The sequence below is a fragment of the Salmo trutta genome, chromosome 14 (assembly GCF_901001165.1).
Source record: "Salmo trutta chromosome 14, fSalTru1.1, whole genome shotgun sequence".
NCBI lineage: Eukaryota > Metazoa > Chordata > Actinopteri > Salmoniformes > Salmonidae > Salmo > Salmo trutta.
Window position 1 is genome coordinate 58,372,401 of NC_042970.1, and position 23,114 is coordinate 58,395,514.

The window sequence follows — 23,114 nt, forward strand, 5'->3', positions numbered from 1 at the left end:
TCTTCTGTAGGGGAGAGTTCTTTAAAGATCCCTGACGCTTGGTCTGAACATTAACATGCATTGCTTGCGGTACGGTTTTGGAAGCAAAAGGACCTTATCTTTCATATCAATGATAAATAATAATAAAAAAAGTTACATTCATACACACCTTGTTTGCATTAGGGATTATAACTGCATTAACCATGTTCTTAATCATCTTTAGAAAACGAATAACTCAAAAGTTACATGATCAGTCAGTTTTTATTCAGTGACATTCTTCGCAGAATTAAAATGTGCAGTTCAGTATATGCATCAAAGTTACTTTTTACCTTGTCACATTTTGATGAGTCCCTTTCCTACATTTAGTGTTTTAGTTGAAAGTACCCTCACCGATTTTTAGACTAAAATTGCCATCTTGAGAAAAAGATTAGTTATATTTCTGTCTTTAACTGATGTAGTTTACTGTACTGAGGTATCCTAAAGACTAAGGCATCAGTACAATTTGCAGTTCATTAGCAGCTCTACATACTTTCTATAATCCAAGAACCTGCGAATGGTAGCCAAAAAATACATAATGTCACAGAGTATGATGTCAACATCTCTTATTACAGACTAGCATCTGAATTTGATGGTTAAACAAAAGAGGAAAACCTAAGAGGTTTGGAATGAAACTTAAAAAATACAGGCATTCTTTGCACAACAGTATGCCCTGAAAGCTTTGCCATTGTATAATGCGTGCAGTGATTTATATGCAGCGACTCCCTAAGTAGAGCATTTAATTTTCATCACGTGTAATCGACCAGGTTAAATGCAATTGCCAAGTTATTGAGCAGAGGCAGCAAGGTATTTGTAGTGGTGATTCAACAGCAGGAAGTAGTAGTTTCTTTGGGGTTGTTTGAGATGATGCAAGCCTTATTTGGGTGCACTGAGATGCTTTGGAGGCACTTTGAGGCTATGGTTGTCCTCTACTATGGGAGTGTATGTGTCCTCTTCTACAGCATACAAGATCACCATACACTTCAACCACACATGGTCATATACAGCCACTGTGAGAGACAAAGACAGAGTGGATAAGGTTATGTTTTCCATAGTGAATCAGTGATCAAAAGACACAGCATTGAAATTCAAATGGTCTCACCTCTGTGATATTCATTTCAGCAGTTCCAGTGCCTTCTCTATCCAACTCCTGGAAGGCCTCTGTGAAAATAAGGGGAAATATATATATTTTTAATTGTGCTTTAACACTATCTATAATTAAGGCCATTAACTTTTCTTGACCATCTGACCAATGACATCTTTAACCTGTAATTCGATGCACCCCCCCTGTTAACGACTGATAACGAAACATCTCTGTGAAATTATTTCCCTGCTTGCTGTTTACAAATGAAAAACCATTGCTGACTGTTTTTTGTTATGTTGAGTAGCAGAAGTAATATTAATGCCCCAGTTCATAGAAGAGTGCATGGACAATTCACATGCTTTGAAGCTTAAAGGGATACTTTGGGATTTTGGCAATGAGGCCATTTATCTACTTCCCCAGAGTTGGATAAACTTGTGGATACCATTTTTTATGTCTCTGTGTCCAGTATGAAGGAAGGTAGAGGTCGTTTTGTGAGCCAATACTAACTAGCGTTATCACAAAGACTAAGTCTATGGGTATTTGCTAGCATGCTCATTGTCAAAATCCTGAAGTATCCCTTTAATGTGTGATAAGTAGAATATTTATGGAAATGATTAAGGTATGAAGATGTGATGAATGACTGTAAGCTTCAGAGGACATTACATCAATGTCTTGGTGCTGGAGGACAGAACTACCAGTACAGACAGAAGTCAAAAATCTATCCTGGTCCTAGTTATGAAATTATAATGTGAATTCATTCACAAAATCACAGTCCAGAAACAATCGCTGGCCTAGCCTTCACCCCCCTTTGTAGATTTAAAAGAATCAGATATGTATGCAAAATGGTGATAATGGCTCCACTAACCATTCCAATCAGGCATAGGGGAGCTTACATATATCCAATACTTTCAGGACTAAATGTTGTTTCTGGACCAGGTTGTGTAGTCAAAGACAAAAAAAATACATACTGAACATGGCTTCTAGCTTGACCAGACAGCAGACAAAGTTATCAAAGTCGATGACCTCGTTTTCAGCATATCTGGCCACAAGCACCTGGTTCAGCCTGTTGTTCAGTTTGAATCCTGTGAAGGTCATAAAGCATGTAACACATGAAAACCAAAGAGTGTTTTTCCGACATCACATTGTCTAAGCCTGGTCCCAGATCTGGTTGTGTTATCATGTCAACTCATAGTAATGCAATGGCAATAAGTGACAAGGAGTTGACATGATAGCACAAACAGATCTGGAACCAGGCTACTGTAGTCTGACTGTAAAGATGAAAGCAGTGATATCCATTGATATCAACCAGTGGAGGCTGCTGAGGGGAGGACGGCTCATAATAATGGCTGGAACAGAGCGAATGGGATGGCATCAACTTATTCAGCTCCAGTCATGACCACAAGCCTGTCCTTCCCAATTAACATTTACATTACATTTTAGTAATTTAGCAGACGCTCTTATCCAGAGCGACTTACAGTAGTGAATGCATACATTTCTTTTTCCGAACTGGTCCCCCGTGGGAATCGTACCCACAACCCTGGTGTTGCAAACACCATGCTCTACCAACTGAGCCACACGGGACCATTAAGGTGCCACCAACCTCTTGTGATATCAACAGTACTGAATTACCTATAATGTCATTGACTTAATTGACAACATCAACTCTGCAATTCATAATGTGTTGTAGTGCATAAATAATGTAGAGTTATAGTACAAAAGTTATCGTCGTTAGCTGTTTCATTGAAGCCCCTGGATTGTGTTCAGTAGGTACACTGTAGCAAAACCTACACGTTATTTTCAAGTTCAGGTAGCTAGTTTATCTCTGTTTTACTCTATTCAAAAATATTTGTGCTTGTTTCGTGTCTACTGAACAACACCAATGCAGTAGTGCGAAGATAGAGTAATCACCAGCAGACTCCAAGGCCAGACGCATCTCATAGGAGCTCATACATCCAGACTTGTCCAGATCAAACTGGCGGAAGATTCCCTGGGAAAAGAAGAGATAAGAGCCTTGCATTCTTGCATGCCATTGTCAATTTTACTATTACAGAAGTGAAATATTGTCATACAATTATCAGCATATTTCAACTCACCAGCCACTTCCTGATCTTATTCCACAGAATCTGAAACTCAACTATACCAAGGCGAGCGCTGCAATCTTTCTGCGTGACAGGTGAGTCAAGGTGTCATGATAGCAATTGGAAATGGAGTGCAACATTTGTCTGTTATTGTCACATATCAAAGTAATGTTTTTTTTTGTGATCATGCAATTGGTTATGTATGTATTGTATTTTTCATTAATACTGCCGTAATATATCCTTTGCCCAAATAAAGTTGAGTATGTATTGAAATGAAGGGTAGGGAGTGTTAAAGTGACTAGCTGAGGAAGGATACGTCTAATAGGCTGACCATGCCTCTACAGGACTCCATGCTGAACCCATCAGTCTTCAGGTCCCTGTCTGGGAATCAAATCAAATTTAAAATTATACCACACTTTACATTAAAACAATAAATGAAAAAAGTTAAAGCATTAAAAGAGGATAAATAAAAAAACATAAGATCACAGAAGATGTGTAAAATAATCACTTATTAAAGGCCCGGCTAAAAAGGTGGGGTTTTAAAAGTGATTTAAAAACATCAATGGTGTCTGCAGCTTTTACCTGAATATAGGATAACAGACCACATTTCAGAAATTGCATTGAATGGATGATGAGTCACTAAACCCCCTGGACCTGTAGAGCATTGAATGAACACTACTTACGTTTGGTCACCACCCTATTGAGAATGGTCCTGAGCTCACGGACAGAGATCTCCATGTCCTAAAACATAAAGCAGATAATGGTTTTGTACTCAAAATGTTTCCATGTTGTTAAACATAAAACACATTATCTTTCCACTCAAATGCGCTTCGGAGCAAAACCAAATTTCAAACTCACCTCCCCAGATAACTGAGCGAACATGGCCCTGAATGAGTCCTCAATGTCACTCTCTGAGATGTCCTCCTGTGAAGATAAAGACTCGGTTGTCCATCCATGTTGATACATGTATGCATGTATGCATGTATGCATGTATGTATGTATGTATGTATGTATGTATGTATGTATGTATGTATGTATGCACACACACCTACTCCACACTTTCAAACTTAAAGAAAAATACATTTTTATTTTTCCCGTAATGAAAAATGGAATGTCTCAATTGCATAAGTATTTGCACCCCTGAGTCAAGTCCTTGGTGTAAGCACTTATTGCAAGGGAGTTGACACTTGAACATCTAAGCTTGTCTCTTTACCTCATCTTCAAAGTTTGCCACCACATCATCATCCAGTTCTCTGAAATGACATAGCAACTATTTAAAATAAATTCCATAAATATTTACATGCATTGTTTAGAATATACCAAAGCTGCTTTTTACATTCAGTAATAGCCATACAAAACAATAGCCACAGACTCTTATTCCAATTCTTTACCAAATTGTGCCAATGTCTAGAAGCTAGTGGTATACCGATGTCAAATCTTAACTTGATCACGCTTTTGTCGCTGATAATTTTCCTACTGCATCAGGAAATTCAAATGTGATTCCTGAAAAGTTATATTTTTCTCTCCATGCGGGGGCAGTCAAACGCTAGGCTAAGTCCTATTACACCAACATTCAAATGTACAAAAATGTATCTGAAATGCAGCCATACTCATCAACAACTGTCATTTTATATAGCTTAATTACACAGATAGATATTGTGGGTGGGTGGTTGAATGGAGTCTTGTTGGATATGTGGGGTTGGGGGATCCAGGCTCACTTATTTTTCTTTTCATTTAAATACTAAATGTATAATTTTTTTAAACTATAATATGATCATAATGACCAATACTTTGTATATATGTAAAATATATTACTCCCCCCATGGTCATAAAAAATCATTGGTTTTCATGAGCCATTGCGTAGGCTACCTCAGCTACACAATGGCCCATGAAAGCCTATGATTTTTTAGATCTACAGTATATATTATCGAGAAAAAGGACATCTTAAAACTAGTTGAACTGGTGCCCAGTGGACCTGCAGTAGGCCTAAAATGTAGGTACGATACTGCATTGTATACAAATGCCGCTTCCAGCTGCCCCCTGGCTGCGATTCTAAATATTTCTTCAAACATTCAAATCCTCCTACTGCAGGATTATTTTCTCCTGCAACGAAACTGGTCAATTTAAGACCCAACATCTGTACATAATTACCAACAACTGATTGAGGTGTATTGAGAAAACCAGACGAGAAATTATTTAGGATTGACAATTTTGCTGCTAACAGAACTATATTTCTCCATTTAAGTTGCACATCCCTGAAGTACTACTATACTGTACTATACTCACTGTGTCTCCGACTGCTTCTCAGTGAAGACTCTGAGGACAAAATCAGCCTCTTTCCCAGGTTCGAAGGTGGAGGGTACCACCAGGTACTCCCCGGGTGGCAGGCGCAGCCGTGCGCTCACCTCCCTCAGGTTGATAAAGGTCTCAGAACGTGCACATGATGAGTGCTTCAAGAAGAAGTCTTTCTTCAAGTGAACACTTTGACAACCCTTAAACTGAGAGAAGAAGGACAGGGGGTAGATAGGGCTAGTTTGTGTGTGTGTGTGTGTTTATGTGGGTGCGTGAAACCGTTACATACCTCTTCTGGAATCTGTAATAATAGAAAGGCCAAGGTCAGTTTTAGGGACATTTTGTTTTGGTTTACTGTTGATACTTTGGTCACTGGGTATCACATCAAATAAACAGACATTATATACAGAATCTACCTCTACTTGGCAAAATGTATCTTTAGTTTATTCTACCCTTCATCGACTTTAATTGCGGCTTAATTTTCTCCTCTGCTACTGGCATGTCACCATGTCACCTTTGACCCCTCACCTCATAGATGGCAAAGCCAATGGTGTGCATGTCCTGGCCCTGGCGTCGGTAGCGGCGCCTATCCTTCTGCATGAGAGCCACCAAGAAGCTGCAGGCCTCCTCTTCATCCTCAGGGTCGTCGTCCTCCTCCAGCAGGGTAATCTTATACTGGGGGTTGATCCAAAAGGTGTCTAACAAAGACAGAAGGCAGAGGTCATGATAATGTATATTTTGGGTTCTACCTCCTTTTGAACATAGCAAGTAAAAACGCCTGCAGTCAATTCTAACTCAACTCAGGGCTCTATTTTAACAAACCAAACGCAAACGTAAATCTTAGCACACTCGCGCAGTGCTGTGAGTGTGTCAGGAATATTTTTCTTGTTTTGACAGCGGAAATTATCGGCACAACAGCTGGCGGTAGTGTAGAGGTACGCTTTTCATTCATTTGTTGTAGGTGTAACAAGGGCTTGACCACTCACTGGCCAATGAAAACCTGCTCCGAAGCTTTTAATGTGGTTGTGCATTTACGGTGTTTGATGTTCCGTTGTCATGAACTCCAATTCATTAGGAGGGCATGGCTGTGCGTCTTATCCATTGAAGACTGTTTATTAAAACGCCATAGGCCTACAGTAACCCTATAATAGGCCTAGTTAAAAAAAAACATGTACCCAGTTTTTCACAAAAGGTAATTGGCTTCAACATGGGAATGCTAGCCTACACATTACATTCACATTTCCGTTGCCTAAATTGCAATGCCGGTCGGAGCCATGGACATTGCCTGCAAAACGATTTAAGATTAGCCAACCTTCGCCGTTGATATGGTCTGTATGGTGACTTTGCCACGTGAACAAAACAAACAAACAAACAAACAGGCAAATATCTTAGATTACGTCCCTCCGATACATACGGCCCCAGAGCTGCAGTACCTGTTCACTTCTCTCCTTTATCTGATTCTGTCTATGATCCTACAGCACCCCCTAATGTCATAACTAGGTACTTGAAAGCATAACACCAAAATATCAGTATATTCCTTATAAAATATGTTATGGTATGTTCTCACTAGGATATTTGTATGTTGCAACATATGCAATCCATGAACAATGTATGCAACTCATGTGATAAACAAAATACATGAAGTCAGTGACTGATGAAGTTGAAGTGTATCTCTGAATCCAAAATCAACTCCTTGCCCCTACCACCTTAGTGGAATTGTTACCATATTGCTTACAACTATCCAATCCTCCCAGGTCTACACAAGTGCCTACAAGGTAGTGGGTGTAGTGTGGTGGTCATGGTGCTCTCTCACTTGGATGGTTCCGGCAGCCTCCAGCCGTGCTGCCCTTCCTCCAGCCTCCGTCAAACTTAATGGTGTTCCAGAAACTCTGGCTGTCATCACTCAGAGCGTCTGCTGTCAAGTTACAGATCTCCAGCCGGGAAAACTGGCGCAGGAACTCCTGGAAGGGCATCCTGTATATTCAGAGAGCAGGGAAAGGGAGACAGACAGAATCGGTTTGATAAAATATTTTATATTTCCATCTGGTTTGGGTCAGGTGTGGGTTGGGTTATATTATTATCGGGTGCTGGTGTGGTATACAGGGTCCAGCCCCAACAAACAGGACACCATAGAAAAACAACAGAGTTGTGGGTGGAAAACACACAAGGTGATAGCTCAGAATGTGAACTCACCAGAACTCCCCGTCCTCCATGTGACAATTCATGTCCTCCCTCTCTGTTGGATCAATCGCATCCCACTCAGACGAACTAATAGCAATATCCGAGAGAGAGACAGATACGGAGAGAGAGAGAGAAAAAGAGAGAGACAGTGATGAGTGTTGTTTAACTGATCAATAGAAATGTAATGCAAAGATCTTACTGACAACAACCTTAAAACTAAAGGGAGAGAGTACAGAAAAAAATCTGGTACAAGGCAAGCAGGTACGAGCTCCGCAAATCCATTAGGGACGCAAAAAGTAAATAAAGACTCAAACTTGAATTGATGTTCAACAACTCAGACTCACGACGCATGTGGCAAGGACTACAGACTACAGACATCCAGGAAAACTCTCGCTGCTCCGGATGACCAGGTGCTTTTGCTCTCCGAGGCTAACGTGAGGGAAACTCTTATGAGTGAATACTCACAAACCCACCAGCCCAGATGAGTGTGTGCTGGCAAGGGCCGGGATGATACCAGTAACACGATACTTGTTAGTATCGTGGCAAGGAAACAAAACACAAAGCAGATTCACCTTCTTTAGGAAAACAGCCCTAATGTTGGTAACAAACATCATCACGTTGTCATCCAGAGTCACATTTATTTATTTTCCAAGCTATAGCAGACAACATTTTACATACAGAAGGTTTTTAAAGGACCAAAGAGTTTGTTCTGCATCGTTTCATTTTTGCCATGGAAAAACAATTGCGATATCATCTCAGTCCTAGTGCTTACCAGCTGGGGGGCATCTTCTCTGACATCTTCAAACTGTCCCAGGCTGTAGACCCCACCTGCTTCAAGGAGAACATTACGTCCCAGTGCCCAAGAAAAACAAGGTGACATGCCCAAATGACTATCACCCTATCGGACTCACCCCGGTCATCATGAAGTGCTTCAAGAGCCTGGTCATTGCCCACATTAAGGCCAGCATGCCAGGCACACTGGACCCACTCCAATTTGCCTATCGCTTCAACAGATCCACAGAAGATGCCATTTACATCACTATTCACATGGCCCTAACACATCTGGACAAGAGGAACACTTATGTGAGAATGCTGTTCATTGACTACAGTTCAACACTATTGTTCCCTCCAAGCTCGACACAAAGCTCTGCAACTGGATCCTGGGCTTCCTGACGGGCAGACCACAGGCTGTGAGGATTGGTAACAACACCTCCCCCACACTGACTCTTAACACAGGGGCCCCCCAGGGGGGTGTCCTCAGCCCTTTTCTGTGCTCCCTGTTCACCCACGACTGCGTGGCTTTGCATGACACCAACAAGTCAGCCTATAGCGAGGAGGTAAGTGAACTGGCATTGTGGTCTCCCTCAGCGTCAGCAAAACAAAGTAGTTGATTGTTGACTTCAGGAAGCAGAGGAAGGAACATGCCTTGATCCACATCAACAGGACTGCAGTAGAAAGAGTCTGCAGTTTTAAGTTCTTCGGGGTCTACATCACCGAGGACGTCACATTAACCAATACCACCACCACCACTCTTGTCAAAAGAGTGCAACAGCACCTCTACTTCCTAAGGTGACTAAAGACATTTGGCATGCCACCCCGGGTCCTCTCTAAATACTACAGCTGCATTATCGAGAGCGTCCTGACCGGTTGAATCGCGGCCTGGTACAGGAATTGCTCCATCCACGACCGCAAGGCAAGGCCCTTCAGCGGTTGGTGAAGAGCCTGGCGGTATCGGAGCACGAGACTGTCGGAACTAGAAGCACAAGCATTTCGCTACACTCGCATTAACATCTGCTAACCATGTGTATGTGACAAATACAATTTGATTTGATACCAACAGACTCAGAGACAGTTTCTATCTACAAGCCATCAGACTGCTGAACACTTGAACTGGACTGACTAGCAGCCTCTCATTCTCCACACCTTAGCACACATGCACCCACTCACGGACACACCCACCCACACACATCACAACTGCTGCTAACAGACTCTTATTGTTATTGCTAAATACTGCGCAATTTAAAAACACTTGCCCCCAAATCCCCCCTTCCCCAAAACAAGTGTAAATATTAGATTATAAATTGTGGCTTCCTCTATTATACTTATGCTAAAATTATTATTCGACTTAGTAACTTACTTTATGTTCGTATCCTTAACTTTTCTTATTTCTTATTGTTTTTGCATTGTCGAGAAGGAACCTGCAAGTAAGCATTTCGTTGGATGGTGTATACCGTGAAATTGAATAGCGAATTCGTGCACACAAACAGATGTACACAGACACACACCCAGCCTTTTGAGAGCCCTAAGCGAGATTTGGTTGCAGTTTTAAAGCACATTTTGCCTCGACTTAAGCCATGTTCATACGATATCTGGGTGAATAACAATATCAAATGGGGGACCCCTGGATCAGGGGACCCCTGAAGATCAGGGCCCCTGGGCACATGCCCTTCATGCCCAGTAGGTAATTCAGCCATGAAGGTTTAGATATAGCTGGCTTGGCTAACTTACCTAGCAATCTTATAAAATGTTAGCTGACATGGGCTAATTGAGTGACTGTCAGTGACTGACAAGAGAAAAACTGCTGATGCACATTGAGTATTATACCCGACTGAGCCCTACACTGTCCAGAAAAGCATGATGGTTGTGATGTGAACTCACTTATCACTCCAAGCCCCAGTCCACTCCACCTGACCCCAGGGGTTACGAATACGGATCAACCTCTCCATGCGACCCCGGAAATCCACCTTTGATGATAGACAGACACACAAAATTTGGGTCAGATTTTACTTAGAAATTTTAACCACTTGCCACATTTCAATTTGAGAGTAGAATTTCTCAATCATGATGTTGTTTGATAGTCACAGATGCCCATATAACTATTAATTTGGAAATAAGTAATTTCTGTAAAAGATTGCCTGTTTACTGAAAGATGAGGAGAATAAATGCTTCTTATTTTGCTTTTTGTGATTTGTTTATATTCCTGTTTTCACCACTCCTTTTCCTCCAATTCCATATTCACACTAGGGTCAAACTGAGCCAGGCTATGCTAAGTTGTACTTAGCTGGCCTGCTTACAAATCCACCATGGAACCATGCTGGAAAGGATCATGTGAAAATGAAAAATCTGAGCTATTACAGTATGGTTCGATGCCCTATAGTATGAATCAGGCACAATCGCCTAAGGCTTGAAACAGCCCGCAGGAAGAGGCAAAACCCTCACTTTTCCACAAAGCCTTATTTTCACTCACTCACCTGCTTCAGACCTGTGACAGAGTAGGCATGGCCTTTAACCAGCTTCTTAAAGGTCACTGCCTCCATGTCGAAGGCACTGGTGATCTGGGAATGCAAACAGATGTCATCATACATATTCAATTGTTACCACACACACTTGGGACATGACATCTTTGCCCAAAACTATAATTGTAGCTTCAGGCTAACAAAATACTGTATGCCCATGGGTTTGGGAAGATGTGCCCATTTCTGTCCAATGAGGCAATGTCTAAACCAATATTTCTGCCCATTCTAGGGGACCACTTTTGGCTCAAAACATCCCCAGAGGCAAAACGATGAGAATACTGCAGATCCCAATTCCATTATGTGGAAAGATAGGTTGTTTTAAAATAAGCCAAGATTCATGTTGTGAGTGATTCTGTTGTTTTGGGGAATTTAAAAGCTGAATGGGGGAAAATGTCAACCTAGATTAGAACCAGTGACCTAGGTCCCATCCAGAAACAACCCCCATCTGAGAGGACTGCATATGTATACTGCAGGTTGTCGTGTGTGTCATGTAACAGGGACGCCACTTACGTCAATGGAGCAGCCCAGAAGGGAGCCTCTCTCCAGGGCTTTACCGATGATCCGGTACAGATCCTTAGGTGCCTTACGTAGCTCGTAAAACTCTGCCACGCCACCGGTGAAGTCCTCAAAGCCCTCTGTGGTGCTGCCACCAGACAAGGCCTCATAGGAGCCACTCAGTCTAACACAAAAATGTCACAATGTGTCAATCCTGGAAAATAATTATATCCCTTCATGCAACAATGTAAAAGTATTCACTATCTGCAATATTCGTAAATGAAATATACGTTCATAAAACAAACATAATAAACATAACATTATAGCTACATAGATTTATGAAAGCTTAAGGAATGTATGATGCAATTACACATGTCAGAGCTAACTGGACTTGTGACATGTATGCTTTATGAACACACTGTTTACTTGGTGTAGCAAATAAAATGTAGAAAAAAAATACAATTATATTCTAAGATGGATGCACTGTATACCTGAATTAAAGCCTGTTTTACAGTACCATTAAAAACATTTAAAGCTTTTGACACAGACAATAGCTAATATTAGGAAAATCATACTTGGCATAAGCCTTCTCAATCAGGGCACTCCAGAACTCGTTACCCTCAGCAGAGTGAACAAACATCAGCTCGCCATCTTTGACAGGCAGTCGATCATCAATGACAACATCCACCCACTCTCCAAACTGCCAGAACTGTGAACAAACAAAACAGTCATTACTGTTGGTGAAGAATTTGGAGTCAGACATGAAGGTTATAATTGTTTTATACTCCCCTATGAAGCTAAATAACGTCTCCAGCATATGTTTCTAAGTGCTTCCCATAATCACCTAATAATATATGCCAGAACTGTTGTCTCTCTGGGAATTTTTTTGTGGAAAATCCCTGTGACCTGATAATTCAGGAATTGAGCCTCCTACAAAGGTTGATTTAAAATACCTCCAATCAAACTTCAATCTGAATATGGCAAGTCACTCTTTCTTACATATTTAGGCTACAACGCTGTATTATTATATTATCTTTCATTAAAAGGTTTTTCCTATTCCATTTCCTCTATTCTGTTTGATTGAATGGACCTGGAAGTGGAAGATGCCAGCGTAGTTGCCTTGGAAGGTTTGACCATGAGGGACCACCCTGTGTAGCAGCTTCTCGTTAAGGGTGAGGGAAGCAATGGCTGCCAGGAGCCAGCAGTCACCTAGCCAGAGGTAAAATAGTAAAAAAGAAATTAATCAAATGTATTTATAAAGCACTTTTTAAACACTGAGCGGTTGTCACCAAGTGCTTCACAGTAACCTGGCCTAAACTCCAAAGAGCAAGCAGATGCACAGTGGCCTGGAAAACCTTCCTACGAGGAGGAGGAAACCTAGAGAGGAACCAGGCTCAGAATAGAAGCACCTGGTCCAGATGGGAGAAGAGGGAAATAGTTAAAGCATTTTCAAATTTAATCATTTCAACCTTGGGTGAAAGTGTGAGAGAGGGTGAATAAATATGAGCAAGTTTAGCTGAGCCTCAAATGTTTTCTTAAAATAATGCCAAATAACGATACAGAAATCTTAACATTCAAAATCTAAAAGGCACCATAGCCTAAATTAGTAATGTGTGCATCTTTGTAAAATATTACCCATATGTCTTAAAACACAACATTTACACTGTCTGGTGCGGTTTCTATCTCACCACTTTAAATGAAGGCTGCTGTTAGTAGAAAACAAAACACTTAACTCATTTCAAGCACTCAGCTCAAATTAACCTTGTTCAGCATTTAGTAGTGAGTGAATAGCCAACCTAATGCATTTTGGCCAGTCTGAGCCAAGCCTTCAAACATTTGTTCTTGTTTTCCAAAACCTCAACTGCTCTTTGAAAATTGCTTCCAATTTGCTTTAACTGAAATCATGCACCATCAGTAGACTACTATCAATGGCATGCAGCAAGAACAGCTGAACATGTCAAAGGCTTATTCCCACCATCGTCACATTGTTAAATCCATCAGGCAACCTCAACTATTATGGCCCCGTGTAGATCAGTTGGTAGAGCATGGCGCTTGAAACATCAGGGTTGTGGGTTTGATTTTCACAGGGGACCAGTACCAAAATGTATGTACTCACTTCTGTAAGTTGCTCTGGATAAGAGCATCTGCTAAATTACTCAAATGTAAATTTATTCAGCTTTTAAGGGGTCATGTACTGTAACTGAGTTGGTGTGGGGAGTAAGCTACTTCCCTATAGAGAGAGATATGGGGATTGCTAATGCAATGTTAAAGGTCCCCAATGTCACTACTGGGGGTTGCTCTGGCCTCGAGGTCTTGCTAAAATATCCCTTTCTTTTAAGCTAAGTAACTGCTGTTATCGACTGAGGGGTTGAAATCCTAAGGCGAAGGCCACACTCAAACGCATGAACAGATTAAAATTGTGTATGACCAATATCATTGTCCGTTTTTGTCCATCATAAGTACAACTTCAAAAAGCATTGGCTTCATCTGAAATTCTCCAACATTAAATTCTAGTGTGTCGGTGTTCTAATGTGGGTGCATATGACAGCAGCCTTATCCATATAAGTGTATACTCAGAAGTAGATATGTTCAATAAGTTAAGCACTGCTTGCTGGTGAAAAAGTTAAAGTATGGACCTTATAGTGAGGAGTATTATCAGATTGTGAATCATTGTCACATCTTCTATTACATTTCAAGCACTGGTTAGCTTCAACCTGAAGTTTGATGAGCCTTATAGAATGCTTGAAAGGCTACATAACTCCATCAAGTTAATTCCCCAATACAAACAAAGGGGGAGCCCATAGGCTGTGACATAACACGAGAGTCAACTCCTGCCAAAGACAGAAAGAGAGAAGTTGTTTGTGGGCTGGGTCTTCAGCCCGTCGTGTGTATAACAATTACACATCCGACCGCCTTTTCACTTCCAGCTAGACTAGAGATATGAGGAAGCTTTAAACAAGACTTGTGAGATCCCAAGAACATAACAGTTTTGGGCTTTTTTTGGCCATATCCTGGGATCTACTCACAACATTTTCTCACTAGTTAAAAAGGAAGCTGATCATGGCATTAATCACGACTGATAGCTCGCTGATTGAACAATCTTTTATCTTGAATTCCGTTCCAGTGGCTAGATCCGTTATCCTCCTCCCTCCACCCTGTTTTGCAAACAGAGATTGCTGCATGGGACATCAGCCAAGATCCATTAGCACGCTTTCTCTGTAGGCGTGTCCGCTATTAGCCTTTCTGTGAATCATTACCAGTGTCTCCCTGACTCACAAATGGGTTCTTCCACACCCAAACAGTCAGCTGCCTAGTCAAGGTCATTCTTCTTTTACACATAGAGCTATTACAAAAGAGATATACAGTACCAGTCAAAAGTTTGGACACACCTACTCATTCAAGGGTTTTTTTTAAATTTGATATTATTTTCTACATTGCAGAATAATAGTGAAGACATCAAAACTATGAAATAACACATATGGAATAATGGAACCAAAGAAAGTGTTAAACAAATCAAAATATATTTTAGATTCTTCAAAGTAGCCATCCTTTGCCTTGATGACAGCTTTGCACACTCTTGGCATTCACTCAACCAGCTTCATGAGGTAGTCACCTGGAATGCTTTTCCAACAGTCTTGAAGGAGTTCCCACATATGCTGAGCACTTGTTGGCTGCCGTCCAAATCATCCCAACCACCTCAATTGGGTTGAGGTCGGGTGATTGTGGAGGCCAGGTCATCTGATGCAACGCTCCATCACTCTCATTCTTGGTAAAATAGCCCTTACACAGCCTAGAGGTGTGTTGGGTCATTGTCCTGTTGAAAAACAAATGATAGTCCCACTAAGCCCAAACCAGATGGGATGGCGTATCGCTGCAGAATGCTGTGGTAGCCATTCTGGTTAAGTGTGCCTTGAATTCCAAATAAATCACAGACAGTGTCCCCAGTAAAGCACCCCCACACCATCACACCTCCTCCTCCATGATTCACGGTGGGGACCACATATGAGGAGATCATCTGTCCACCTACTCTGTGTCTCACAAAGACATGGCGCTTGGAACTAAAAATCTCAAATTAGGACTCATCAGACCAAAGGACAGATTTCCACGGGTCTAATGTCCATTTCTTGTGTTTCTTGGCCCAAGCAAGTCTCTTCTTATTATTGATGTTCTTTAGTGGTTGTTTCGTTGCAGTAATTCAACCATGAAGGCCTGATTCACGCAGTCTCCTCTGAACAGTTGATGTTGAGATGTGTCTGTTACTTGAACTCTGTGAACCATTTATTTGGGCTGCAATTTCTGAGGCTGTTATCTCTAATGAACTTATCCTCTGCAGCAGATGTAACTCTGGGTCTTCCATTCCTGTGGCGGTCCTCATGAGAGCCAGTTTTATCATAGCGCTTGATGGTTTTTGCGACTGCACTTGAAGAAACTTTCAAAGTTCTTGAAATTTTCCAGATTGACTGACCTTCATGTCTTAAAGTAATGATGGACTGTCATTTATCTTCACTTATTTGAGCTGTTCTTGCCATAATATGGACTTGGTCTTTTACCAAATAGGGCTATCTTCTGTATACCAACCCTACCTTGTCACAACACAGCTGATTGGTTGAAACACAAGAGTGCGCAAAGCTGTCATCAAGGCAAAGGGTGGCTACTTTGAAGAATCTCAAATATATTTTGAATTGTTTTACACTTTTTTGGTTACTATGTTATTTCATAGTTTTGATGTTTTCACTATTATTCTACAATGTAGAAATTAGTAAAATCCCTTGAATGAGTAGGTGTGTCCAAGCTTTTGACTAGTACTGTATATGTACACTACTGTTCAAAAGGTTGGGGTCACTTAGAAATGTCCTTGTTTTTGAAAGAAAAGCACATTTTTTGTCCATTAAAATTGTAGCTGGAAATGGCTTATTTTTAATGGAATATCTACATAGGAGTACAAAGGCACATTATCAGCAACCATCACTCCTGTGTTCCAATGGCACGATGTGTTAGCTAATCCAAGTTTATCATTTTAAAAGGCTAATCGATCATTAGAAAACCCTTTTGCAATGATGTTAGCACAGCTTAAAACTGTGTTCCTGATTAAAGAAGCAATAAAACTGGCCTTCTTTAGACTAGTTGAATATCTGGAGCATCAGCATTTGTGGGTCCGATTACAGGCTCAAAATGGCCAGAAACAAAGACCTTTCTTCTGGTACTCGTCAGTCTATTCTTGTTCTGAAAATGAAAGCTATTCCATGCGAGAATTGCCAAGAAATGGAAGATCTCATACAACGCTGTATACTACTTCCTTCACAGAACAGCACACACAGAACTCCCACCACTTCCAAGGAATGTGAAAAACCATAATTGTAATCCATCCCACTGCACATCTAGGCAAGTTAGGTCTGGCAAGAATTGATTAGTTGTTTTTCTGTTCTATGGAGCAGAATGAACTACTGTATGTCTCAGAATGAGGGAAGAGCTATTCACTGTTCCATGCAGGCAGTAATTTTGTTAGTTTTTCTAGTCCTCTGGTTTCACTTAAGTGCCCTGTCGAGGAAAATAACATTCACATTGAAAACTCTGCAACACATTAGGGGGAGGAGGGACACTGCTGTTAAGCAACAAGGTTTTTTTAATAACAGGGACTTTGTCTCCCAGAAACTGCTTAAGCAAGAAACACACAGAAAATCTGAGTGTAGATAGACTGCCAATAGTTACTTATCACAGAAGGAGGCCGTTCCTTTTCTTGCTAGTACAAAATACATACCTGCTGAGTACCGACCTGATACCGCCAAAACTGCAGTTTCTACTTGTAGAATCGCAATGCTAGGCAGTAGCCGATAACTTGACTTTGAGCCAATCAGCGAGCACGAACCTCCACATGGGGGAGCCGACAGGAGTGACAAGGGGGAAAATAATAAGGCACTTTTTCTGGTCTAATCCACCCTTTTCGTCAGAGTGTTCTAAATAAAACAATAAAGCTGCATAATACATATTTTTTTTCTAGAGCAAGTCTTTACATCTTTTACGTCTAGCTAAGAAGTTTTGTGCTCGAATAAGTACTTTTTGCTAATGTGCACTAGCTTATTAGTTCGCTAGATAGCTAACGATAGCTAAGTACTGTCGGCAACCAAACGTTTGACAATCCTACCGGTGTGTCTGAGCTATTACAATAGTAGTACTGTAGTTCCTGGAGTACCACACTGCAGAAAACAGAAATACATAGTCTTTTTAAGGCCTTTCATTAAGCCCCCTTTTAGTGTCAAACTACTACAGCACATTGACACCTAAACACATTGATACTCACCGAGTGCTCCTTGACAGATATCAGTCCTTGTGGCACCGCCCAAAATGAACTCAGGGTTATCTGAAAACTCCTATTGAAAATGAAGTAAAATCAGTAACAGTATTTTAAAGACACGCAAATATGTACAGAGACACATATCATGAATGAAAATGTGGCTGAGGTTTTTAAATCTGGTGCAAAAGTTTGTGTAACTACAGTACCCCTACTTAGGATATTACAACTTCAACCCATGTCCATTTTGGACTGACACTGAAAGTATCTTTAGTCAAACTTTTCAAGCTTTCAAAAAGTCTGTCAAAAGTAGATTGTTACTCTCTCAATCAAATCAAATGTTATGTCACATGTGCCGAATACTTACAAGCCCTTACCAACAATGAAGTTAAGACACCCCCCCCTCAAAAAAAGAGATAAGAATAACAAATAATTAAAGAGCAGCAGTAAATAACAATAGCGGGGCTATATACAGGGGGTACCGGTACAGAGTCAAATGACATCAAAGCATGATTTGAGGAGTGAAAAGCTGCCGCTAGTGGGAGAGGGTATGGCTGCCCTCTCAGCCTTCAGATATTTCAATCATTTAGCAGCTTGTGCTGTTAGTTAGTATACACAAGCAGCAGCTGTTGGAGGAGATATGTCTGGCATGTAGGCCTCTAGACTGTTTGTTCACCACTCCCCAACAAGGGACGCTGACTGAAGTGAGCATGGCTCTCCCGCCAGCCCACCGCCACGTTAATCTATCAACAGTGCTGTCTTTATCTCTGCTACAGAATGACAGTGTCATCACATGCTGTGCGAAAGAGGGATTTTCAGTTACATTTGTTTTGTTGCCCACCAGACACTAACATTTTCCTGTAGTAAAGAATAAAATACATTTCCAAGACCAATACAAAGAACTATTTGAAAGCAGCAATAGACTGGCACATTGTGACCACAGTAACGTATCAACCATTTGTGGATAAATATTTAAGGAAGGGACTAATTTGTTGTTTGAGTGTTTTATATATATATTTTTTATTTCACCTTTATTTAACCAGGTAGGCCAGTTGAGAACAAGTTCTCATTTACAACTGCGACCTGGCAACTGCGACCTACAACTGCGACCTTTATCTTTGCATGGGGTGGGAGGAATTACTGATAAGTACACAGAAGTCACAATGAGAGATTCATCTTAAACAGCACCTTTTCAGGTTTGGTGAAATGCTAACCCTAAAAGCTAACTCTCAACGCCCTAACCCTCTTTGTTGAAAAGACCACCTGTTTTATTTCTCATGCCATTCATTGTGCCCCTCCATGCCAAAATAACTATTTAATTCTCAGCACAAGCACAACATATATCTAGAGTGCCATGTGTCTTCAAGTAGCACATACATAGGGTTTGATTCAGAGGCTGGAGCAAAAGCCATTTAGACACCACGAGAATAGCTTACACACTTTTTTGCAATACCATTTATGAGTTTAGGGACAAATCCTTACTTGAGATCTGCATTTATTTTATTTAACATTTATTTAACTAGGCAAGTCAGTTAAGAACAAATTCTTATTTACAATGAGAGCCTACCCCGGCCAAACCCTAAACCGGACGACGCTTGGCCAATTGTGCATCGCCCTATGGGACTCACAATCACGGGTGGTTGTGATACAGCCTGGAATCGAACCAGGGTCTTTAGTGACGCCTATAGCACAGAGGTGCAGTGCCTTAGATCCCTACGCCGCTCAGGAACACAAAGGGTTGATAATACCAAGGGATTTGTATGTGTATCTCTTGTATGGCTTCAACTACAATATTCATTTGGAACACTAACTCCTATCAGTCTCTTACTGTGGGCCTCATCCACTCCACGCCCTGGGTTTTGGATGAGTGGGGGGCCAGCTCTTTGAAGCCCAGGGAGGATGGCTCGGTGGGGAAGCAGGGGTCCTCGAACAGGCAGCCGCTCTCCAGGCACTCCTGCTTCAAGGCCTCGTAGTCCTGGTTGAGGAACTTCAGCGCCCGCTCGTTGGTTCCCATTCCCTCGGCATGTAGCCTCTCCCTCTGGATGCGCGCTGAGACTCCTCCGAATGGGTACATGCTGGGATGGAAAAAATAAGAGGGTGTGTGTGTGTGCGTGTGTTAAGAGGTGGGTTACTGGAAGCTAGCATATAAATAGCCCCAACAGAATAAACTTGCAGGCAGAGGGACATTGTTTCCAATGAGAGGGGACACTGTACGATGTGGCTCATTATCAGTAAACGTTTTTTACTCATGACAATGGAGATAATGTCTTAGAACTAGGAGCCATGATGGGCCCAGAGTGGCCATGGGTGGGACACTCTCTCTGAGTGCTGTCTGAATATTTAATAGATAAAACTGAGTGCCACAATGTAAAGGCATTTGGATTGTCTGGAATTCCACTGTTTTTTTTCATGTAAATGAATTAGTGTGCTTACAAAAATGATAGCCTTTCGCAGATACAGTTTGACTATTGATCATACACTTTCAGTATGTTTATATCCAGCCATATAAAAAATATATTTTGTTTATATGGCTGGATAGTTATAGGGTAGAACAAGCACTATGCTCAAATACTTTGAAGAGGCATTCTTCCTGGCCTGCCCTAAAAAAGGTGATCATGCTCTAACATAATTGGATATAGAGGAAGGAAACCCTGTGTCCATCCATGTAATTCTGTCAGGCACAAAACTGAAACTGCAGCATAAAACATTATTTGATGGTTAAGTTAGAGATATGGATTACAATTCCAATCTGTACATTAGACTCCATTCCAGTCACTGAACAAACCATGACAAGAACACATATCTATATTATTGTACCTTCAGTCCTTCAGTGTGGGAGGCAGCAGGCTTGGGGAAACAAAAGTCCAGTTAATTTAGGATTCAGTCTTCACAGACGCAGTCACAAACATACATAGCTGGAATTTCACTGTAGTATAGCAAAGCAGTGAGCTATACACACATGCAAGCAAGAAGCACTGTTCGTTGTCCATGTTGTCCGTGTTGTACATTTCACTGACATGAGATTGATAAGGACAGCAGCTGGTAGAGAACTCTTATAGGTACCTATAGAGCTGGATGGTACAGTATGTCATGTCATTCACTAGGTTAATTGACTAGAGGGGGGCAGGGCTTGCTTTGAACACAGCAGCACTGTAGCATCACAGACCTATAACAAGAAGCAACCGCTTTTGAACGATGAACTGTCTCATAACGAAAAAGGTTTATGGTACGATAGTCGATCGTTGTAGCAGATCTGTATGGTACATCACAAAGTAGGACCTAAAAACAGAATTCTATTGTTGCAGACAATGACTCCCTTCCTCCATCCAAAGACACTTGCTGTGGAAATCAAACACACTTCAATAAACTGGTAGTGATGCTCAATCTTAAAACAGTTGGAATCCCCTTTTGTTTTTGCACTCATTTACACCGTGCACCTAATACAATAAACAGCCCTCGTCTTCTATTGCCAATAAAATAAATTTTTATGGGGTATACTCCATATATACATTTTACATAGTAACCAGATAGAAAGTCTAACAAGGCATTCATTTGGATTGATATATCAATAAAGGCTGCAACAATACATTTGAATCAATATCGTTGATTGAAACTGAAATGCTTGTGGCAAGTCCATCAGAACTAACGCCAATTTGCCTGCCAACACTATAGGTAACAATGTGGAATTACATTTGCATTTCTTGTTCATTTCATGGTCATCAAGAAAACGTTGCATGATCATTTCATTTTCTTGGATAAATCCTGTAAGCCTGCATCGAATTGATCAAATTGTTGCTTTGAGTATTGATTTCAGTCTAGTCAGGTTCACACCCCTTCCAGAAAGCTGCATCACCTTTAAAATAAACCCTTAATAACACTCTGTTAGCCTCCTTATTACAATTCATTTAACCACAATCTGCATGCTTGCGATTCATTTAAAGTATAGGCCTATAGACTACTTTACTTTCTGCAATAATCCCTGTGCATATCACATTTGTTCATGTTGTTTCCAGTGGATCAAATGAGTTCATGATCTTTTTATAATTGTATGAATAAAATGCCACAGAGCAGCATGTCAAGTATTGACCGTGAAGGGTGTATGAAAGTAATGGAGCCTTTCAGAGCGAATTAACGTTGTTTTAGAAATCATATCGCAAAAAGACATCAAGGATTACGTCTGTCAATGAAGAGAGTCGCCTGCCATGTTTGGCGGAATCAGCTGACACTGAGCAGTTCATCACATCATATTGCATCATCCAAACAATTTCCATGACTGGACATGCTTGACATAGATTACCATTGCAATGAAGCATGGTAACATGCAATATATGCTGTTATGCTGAGTTTCAGCGCATTTCATTTCGGTAAATAGTCCCAATTCAATAACACAATCACATAGAGACATGCATCTTGCATTCCAAATCATAAATCAGACATAACTTACCACTGACTCTAAATCTTTTTAGACACTTTTCGAGGTGACGTTGTGTCTCTGTAAACCGATATGTGTAAATATATCTATCATGTCATCTGAGTAAAGGCCAGAACAAAGATGCAATCAGTGTTGTTACTGCAGTGTCTTGCCCAGCCCATTCCGATGGGAGGGGTTTAGCAGCATCAAAATGAGGGGGTTCGATTAATCCCGCCCGGGCAGGCGTGTTTTGCGACGGCTAAAAGTTGATTACATTCGATTTGGTACAGGACTGCCTCCCGGGCGTGAGCGAGAAGTCCCGTTCAAAGCCCACGGCGAAGTCGGTTCATTTTTTATTTAACATTTATTTAACTAGGAAAGTCAGTTAAGACCAAATTCTTATTTACAATGACGGCCTATCCCGGCCAAACCCGGACAACGCTGGGCCAATTGTGCGCCGCCCTATGGGACTCACAATCACGGCCGGATGTGATGCAGTTCAAAACAAAAGTGACGCAATGAAGCTAGGATTCTGTGTTTTCCCATGCAAAGGGGATTGGGTTAGATAAAAACGCGTTCTCTGCTTTCCCAATGAAAACTAGGTAGAACATTCAAACATGTATTTTATGGAAATGAGATGTGCTTCTGGACGATGCACCATGCTGCCTTGTTGCCAAAATGACCGAGCGAGGCAGATTACTGTTTGGTTTGAGAAAGGAGCGCCTCCCTTTCGCCTGATGACGTGTGGTGCCTATTTGCGGTGCCGCGCGGTTTAGCATAAATTAATCAACCAAACCAATCTTATCCACCCAATCGTATTTAGCGTATTATTAAAGGGCCAAGATCCGTGTATAGTTGGTGCGCAACTGGGCATCATAGGCCGCATAGACCTCTAGCCAGTCGTAGACCGTTGGTTTATAACCTAAAAGCCTACATATAGCCGATGGATTCATTTCCGACTGTTAACATTATT

General features: G+C 41.1%; 1 protein-coding gene across 2 annotated transcripts; it reads right to left on the minus strand.

The window, feature by feature from the left end:
• Positions 1–224: 224 nt before the first annotated feature.
• capn1b (calpain 1, (mu/I) large subunit b) lies at positions 225–23,023 on the minus strand. 2 transcript variants are annotated; one of them, XM_029776514.1, is made up of 23 exons: positions 22,175–23,023; positions 20,548–20,577; positions 19,559–19,805; positions 17,740–17,809; positions 12,532–12,650; positions 12,017–12,150; positions 11,457–11,625; positions 10,902–10,985; positions 10,309–10,394; positions 7,663–7,737; positions 7,283–7,443; positions 5,998–6,167; positions 5,759–5,770; positions 5,464–5,675; positions 4,391–4,430; positions 4,036–4,101; positions 3,861–3,918; positions 3,494–3,558; positions 3,193–3,261; positions 3,008–3,086; positions 2,068–2,181; positions 1,118–1,176; positions 225–1,025 (listed from the first exon to the last, which is right to left on the minus strand). In XM_029776514.1, the coding sequence occupies exons 3-23, from the start codon at positions 19,802–19,804 to the stop codon at positions 999–1,001; spliced, it is 2,115 nt and encodes a 704-aa protein (XP_029632374.1). In that variant the 5' UTR covers position 19,805; positions 20,548–20,577; positions 22,175–23,023; the 3' UTR covers positions 225–998. The 2 variants fall into 2 exon arrangements, with proteins under 2 accessions (XP_029632374.1, XP_029632375.1); XM_029776515.1 differs by lacking the exon at positions 20,548–20,577.
• Positions 23,024–23,114: the final 91 nt, after the last annotated feature.

What these genes read in the sequence shown, in the direction of transcription:
- capn1b (XM_029776515.1), bottom strand. Translation starts at nt 19,804, where the DNA reads ATGTACCCATTCGGAGGAGTCTCAGCGCGCATCCAGAGGGAGAGGCTA. An exon ending in GCATGGTCAGCCTATTAGAC is followed by an intron (nt 3,262 to 3,493) that starts GTATCCTTCCTC and finishes CCTGTCACGCAG; the next exon opens with AAAGATTGCAGCGCTCGCCT. An exon ending in TCTGGCCTTGGAGTCTGCTG is followed by an intron (nt 2,182 to 3,007) that starts GTGATTACTCTA and finishes TGACCTTCACAG; the next exon opens with GATTCAAACTGAACAACAGG.